Source organism: Pan troglodytes, chromosome 1 (genome assembly GCF_028858775.2).
Source record: "Pan troglodytes isolate AG18354 chromosome 1, NHGRI_mPanTro3-v2.0_pri, whole genome shotgun sequence".
Lineage (NCBI taxonomy): Eukaryota > Metazoa > Chordata > Mammalia > Primates > Hominidae > Pan > Pan troglodytes.
The window spans coordinates 47,808,105-47,814,104 of NC_072398.2; the positions used below are offsets into that span (position 1 = coordinate 47,808,105).

The 6,000-nt window shown below is 53.6% G+C and overlaps 1 protein-coding gene across 1 annotated transcript in view; it reads right to left on the bottom strand.

Annotated features, from left to right (window-relative positions):
• The window catches only part of PKP1 (plakophilin 1), a 49,583-nt gene extending 44,358 nt beyond the window's left edge, over positions 1–5,225 (bottom strand). Inside the window, exon 1 of the mRNA XM_003308685.6 lies at positions 4,718–5,225. Coding sequence (XP_003308733.1) covers positions 4,718–4,919 — 202 coding nt within the window. The 5' untranslated portion in view covers positions 4,920–5,225. The remainder of the gene's footprint in view (positions 1–4,717) is intronic.
• Positions 5,226–6,000: the final 775 nt, after the last annotated feature.

A 6,000-nucleotide genomic window follows, 5' to 3' on the forward strand; every position in this document is an offset into this window, starting at 1 on the left:
TATGAGAGAAAGACATGGGTGTATGTCATTGTATAGGGGTGATCCCCCATGCTGGATCTATGTGAGTGAAGGACAGGGACTAGAACAGTGGTTCTCCAACTTGGCTACACATGAGAATCACCTGGGAGTTTCTGAAGCCCTGATGCCCGTGCCATCCTTCATACTCACTAAGTCAGAATCTCTGGGGGTGGGACTCACGCATTTGCGTTGTTTTAAATTTCCAGGTGATTCCAATATGTAGCCAAGTTTGAGAAGAGTGGATGAGAAGACTTTTTAATATGTTAGGATGTTTACAAGAGAGACACGATGAGTGGCATGCCTTGAGGGGAAGAGCTTTTTGGCAGAACAGCTGCTGGCAGTCTGGGCAAATGGTTTGCAGAGCTAGAGAGTTATAAAATCTATTTCCAAAGAGTGTTACCATTGCAAAGCACTTTGGAGATGATCTAATCCAACCTCTGACAGCTGCAGAGACCCAAAGAGAGGCAGCGACTTGTCCAAGATCGCACACCAGGTAGATGCCAGGCTGGGCTCCTGACACAGCACAGCTGCAAGGACACACATGTACACACACGTAACATAAGTGTGTGCATGTTATGTGTGTGTATGTGTGTGCATGTGTGGGTGTGTGGATTCATGTGTGGGGTGTATTGTGTATACATGCATATATGCATGTGTGACCTATGTGTGTATACATGTGTGTGCATGTGTCCAGCGTATGCCTAGAAGGAACTTCACATGAAGATATCTAACATTCCTCCATTTTATTTTGTTCAAACATTACACATCTTGTAAGGGTCACGGCCCATCGCAGAAGCGCTTCCCAGATTTCTAAACCTAGAACAATTGGTACATTGATACTTACAATGGTATGGGGTGGGGGGAGGAATTTGTACTTTTAAAAAATCTCTGTCAAGGAGCAGGATCCAGAGAAGCAGAATTTGCTGCGAAACACCCTAGAATACTCAGCATTTTTGCATGTGTTGTAACAGGCCAACGGAAATTCTGGCTAAAACTCCAACTTCAAGCCAAGGTACATTGTAAAGAAACAAGAATTGGTTCATTTGAAGTTTAATTGGTATGTTTCGCCAATGGAACAAGCTAAAGCACACATAGCCATTACCATCTGCAATCTCAGCTTCGGTCCCAAGAAAACAACCCCAGAAGTGATGCCTGTGGTCAGGAAAGGACAACTTTCTAGAAACTCTAACGAGCAGAACACTCGGGCAGAGGCTCATGCTGAGACATAGTCAAACACAAATACAAAAAGCCATCAAAGTGGGGGCTCCTGAGGCGAGCTCCTTCACTGTGCAGGCTGCGGAGTTCCTACAAGCATGCCCCCCTCTCCCCTGATGAGGGCTGAATAGACACAGGAACTACAGAAAGGGAGCAGGCACCTCCCCTGGCCCAATGTTGCCTCCAGCCCCTATCTCTGATCAGAGAGAAATAGAGGCTTAGCAATTTTAGATGGGAAACAGTACTTCTATGAAGAAGGGAGAAAGAGAATTTCAGGCCAAAGGCTGAAATAAAAAATCACAGATGGCTAAGCAGGCAGTGAGACAAAGCAGGCAATGGTGCTGGTGTTGTTAGGACTTCCCTGGAAGGAGACAGGACAAGTGAAAGGAAGCTCCTTTCACTGAGCTGGGTATGATCTGTATTCACAGCGGCGGGGGAGCGCTTGGGTTAGGGCAAGTGAGATTCAGGTTCAGCTTTAGGAAGAGATTCCAAGTGAAGTTATAAAGATCTGGAAGGTGGATAAGTGTTTCCTTCCCCATCCTCAGGGAGGTCGTTTCCCTGGCAAAGATCTTTTGCTGGGTGGTGACATCCCCCTCAGTTTCCCCTTGCCTCCCACACAGTCTGGGAAGAAAAGGAGGCCAGACACCCTGAGGCACACAGGGACAGCCTGAAAACACAGGGGAGCAATACTTCAGGGGCAGTTCAAGATGGGTAGGCAGGTTCAGAGCAACCTCCTTCTGCAAGGTCTCCAGGCCATAGAGGCCACCTTCTTCCTGCCCGGGGCCTTCATGACCAGGGCAAGGTGCCTGTCTGATCTGTGGCATTTCAGGGAGGGCATTAGTGCAGACAGGCATTTTGTGACAGGCTCCAGGGGCCCTTCCTCCAGTCCTTGGTGGCTCAATACTCCCTCAGTGACAAGAGAGAAAAGAGCACTAGTGGAGAGGAACTGAGAAGCCACTTCTATCACAGGACCAAGGATGGCTGGTCCTGACTGTCCTTCCTGGGGTACAAGGAGCAGTGGCTACTCTTCCAGGCAACCTGTGGGGTATGGTTGGCCCTTCTTAACTAGGGAAATTTTGGATGGGATTCAAGGGGCTCAAGAAGACCCTAGGTAAACTGACTCTGCTCTTGGAAGAGACTAAACAAGAATTTGAATCTGTCCAGGGGGCGAGGGAAAACGCCTGGGGCATGGTCCTTCCACAGCTACCAGCTCATTCCATTCCAGGAACCAAGGCAGGCTCCTGACAGGTAAACCAGCATAAGAAAGAGGGAGCAGAGTGAGTAGAGGTGGCCGCAGAGCAAATAGGGGACGCTTGGGTGTTTCTGATGGAGAGGACAAGGAAATCTGATGAAAACTCAGCCAGATAAACCAGAAACACCAGCTCCAAGTGACCAAACCGCCTCTTCCAGCAAGGATGCCTCTGGGGAAATCAGCCTCCTTTAGGAACCTCCGCAGATTCTGAGGGTAGAGGGGACACGCCCACAGGGCTAGACCTTGGAGTTTCTGGAGAGGTAGCCATCAGCATCAACCCTCCCCCAGTGAAGCCCCCTGGGGGACCTTGGGAGGAAAAACAAAGAGGGAACAAAGGAGACCTTATCAGATAGAAGTTCCCCACAAAGACCAAGCCCAGAAAGTGCACTTCTTGCTGACAGACACTCAGCCAATATCCCGATAGGTGGGAGGAAAAAGGGGTCCTTGGGGCACCCAGGGCCGGTTTGAGTTTTCTGGAGTTGTGAGCCAAGAGCTCAGGCTGGGATGGAGTGGGAGTGGGAAGGGGACAGCCAAGTCTTGTGCAGAGAGGAGAGTAGGTTGAGCTGTGCTCTGGGCTGTAGCCAGAAATGGGGGCACTTTGTTCTTCCAAACCTAATTCTAAAGAGGCTAGGAGGCACCTACCAAGGCACCAAATAAAAGGGAAGGAGGCAAGTGCTCTGGAGGCGGCATGATCTTGAGTGGAAATGTGAGGAGAGGAGCCTGGAGCCCACACAAAGGCAAAGAGCACACAGAGAAGCAAAGGCCTTTAGGTCTGGGGCCCAGGAAGTCCTCTGCCGGCCATTTTCCTTCCCTCGGCTCTACAAGGGGCCACTCAGGAATGGGGGCTAGGGAGTAGGTGGGGGGACAGAAGCCACAGGTAGAAAGTGTGAGGTGTGTGTGTGTGTGTGTGTGGTGGGAGAAGGGCCAGGGTTGGTTTCTTTTGTCTCCTTCCACCTTATTACCCCCTGCCCCTCACTCTCTCCTAAGGCCTGTCTTAATACATAAGTCTTGGTTGACCTGTACTGGTTGGTAGTGGGTAAAGTCTTATTAGCATTTTACTAAACTTAGCTAAATAAAATAAGTAAATAAATAAACAAGTGGAATCTTTGCTCACTTGTGTGTAATTCTTACCAGGCATCCTTTGTATTAAAGTGTTTATTTGGTCTATAAGCTCTCCCCTGTCAGCTACCGCCCCTTCCTCCTTGAGTTTCCTGGGTGCTGCCCCTTTCTCCCAGGTTCCCCAAGTCATGGGATCTGGCCTCTCAGAGGCTGGAGGAGGGGGTGCCAGGCCCGGGATCCAGCTTGGAAAAGTGCCCGTGAGGGTTCAGCTGGAGGTCTCCCTGGGGCCCAGGGGGATTTCCAACCTGCCATTCCTTACTCTCCCCATGAGACACTTGTTTCTACCTAAGCTGGGTGGGGTAAGAAGAATCCAGTGGGAAAGAGGATTTCTGCATTGGCTATTCGGGAAAGAAAGCATCCCTGACCCCCTTTCCCGTCGTCAAGGGACCCGCTGGCCCTGAGGCGGCCTTCCAACTAGGCTAGCCTCTTTCAGGAGGCTCCTCGATAAAGTGCCCTGGAGTTCCAGGCCCTCGTCCCTGCTCCCTGTGCCACTTCCCCGTCCCGCAGCGCCCCTCCTGAGCTGCACTCCTGTCTCAGCTACTCCCTCACCCCGCTCGCGGATACACATGCGCGGCCCCACAGGGAAAGGGGTTCCCCTTGGCCTGGACGCTGGGCATCGGCCTCCAGCTGAAGGCCAGGAGATCAAGCCCAGGAAGGGTGAAGGGTGGCCCACAACCGTTTGCGAGCGCGGGGACCATGGGCCCCAGGACAGCCGGGGTCAGACAGGATGCAGGGCAGATCCCTAGAGCAGCATCCGAAAGAGAAAGCCGTCCAGACCCAGAGCTCAGGGACAGGAGAACCGCTCGCGGGGTATCCTTAACCTCCTGGCACGCTGGGACATGCTCCTGGCTGTGTCCCGGTGAACCACCCATCCTTGCCCACTAGCGCGCCATCGAGCTCGTGGGGCCGTCGAGCCAGCCTCGGGTCGCGGTTACACCAGCTCAGAACCGGCTGGGAGCTCGGCTGCTCGCACTAGGCGCGTAGACCCTGCCTGGGGCCGGCAGCCCCTCGCCTCCCCTCATCCCCGGGGATGCGTGCGTCCCTTGGTCCCCGCCACTGGGCCAGGGTGCTCTGGAAAGGGGCGCACGGACCACGCGGGGGCCGAGACTTTACCTCGATTGGAGTGGCTCAGGGTGGACGACTGGGAAGACTTGGACTTCTGCCGCTTGACGGTCATCATCACCTGCTCCTGCACGCGCTGCCTGCCAGACGTGCCTGTTTTCATCTTTTGGTCCGACGGCAAAGCCAACGTGGAGTTGTCCTGGTCCTGGAAGCATTCGTACGCCAAGGCGGTCTTGAGCGGCGAGTGGTTCATGGTGGCGGGAGGCGGGTGGCGCGCGGCCGGGGCCTAGGAGAGCAGAGAGGCGAGGCGAGGTGCGGTGCAGCGGGCGGGCAGGAGCGTGCTCTTCTCGCTCTCAGCGGCTCCCTACGGCCATAGAATGCGTGGTCCGCGTGAGGGCTCCCTGCAGCTGCTCCTGGCGCTTCCACCCTGGTTCGTCCCTCTCTGGCACTGGCGAGGCCCGCCCTCCGTCAGACAGGATATACCACCCCTGCCCTGCACCACCCACTCCACCGGGCCGCGCGCTGCTGCCGCTCAGACGCGGAGCTGCAGGGCACTGCTGCTGCGGAGCCAGCGCTCTTGGGGGCAGGGCTGCGAGTCCCCTGTGTGGGACGCTGGGCGCCTTCCTGCTCGCTCTTTTTTTTCTCTCCCTTCCCTCTCCCCATGAGCAAGAAACGTCGCAAGCCTTGAGGCCCCAGGGAGACGCCCCTCTGTCCTGTTCTGCCGGCTCACTGAGAAAGCATGTGCTCAGCTCAGGAACCGAGGGAGACCTCTCTCTAGGAAAGAAAGGAGTCTTTCTTGACCAGGCTGCCCAGGAGAGCCAGGCGTCCATCTCCCTCTGTACTGAGGTCATAGCAGAGACCAGCCCCGGCGGTGGAGGCTCCCGGGCTGATGGCAGAACCATAGCTCTTGCTCCAAAGGAGTGCTCCATCTTATGGGGGTAACCCAGTCTACTCTAAAGGAGCTTCCTCTGAAGAAAGTGGGGTAGGGGCAGTAAGGCCACATCAAGGAGCAGACTTGGGATATCAGACCACACAGTGGGTATGCCTTGGTAAAACCGGTGGTTATTTGTTGTTCATGAGTATACCCCGGTAAAACACCACGTGAACAGCGGATCGTCTCTGAAACTCCACTATAACCTCTAAAACAATGCCTGGCACACATAATATTAGGCACTTAATAAAAAATATTTTAAATAGGTGAATACATGAATGCTAGTTAATTTAAGGTAAATTAAATCTAACTCGGATCCTAACCAGATCCTCACTGAAAAATAGAAAAGCTGCTTTACCCTGAAATTTCACTCTGGACTTATTATTCTGGGGCCACTGTGTGC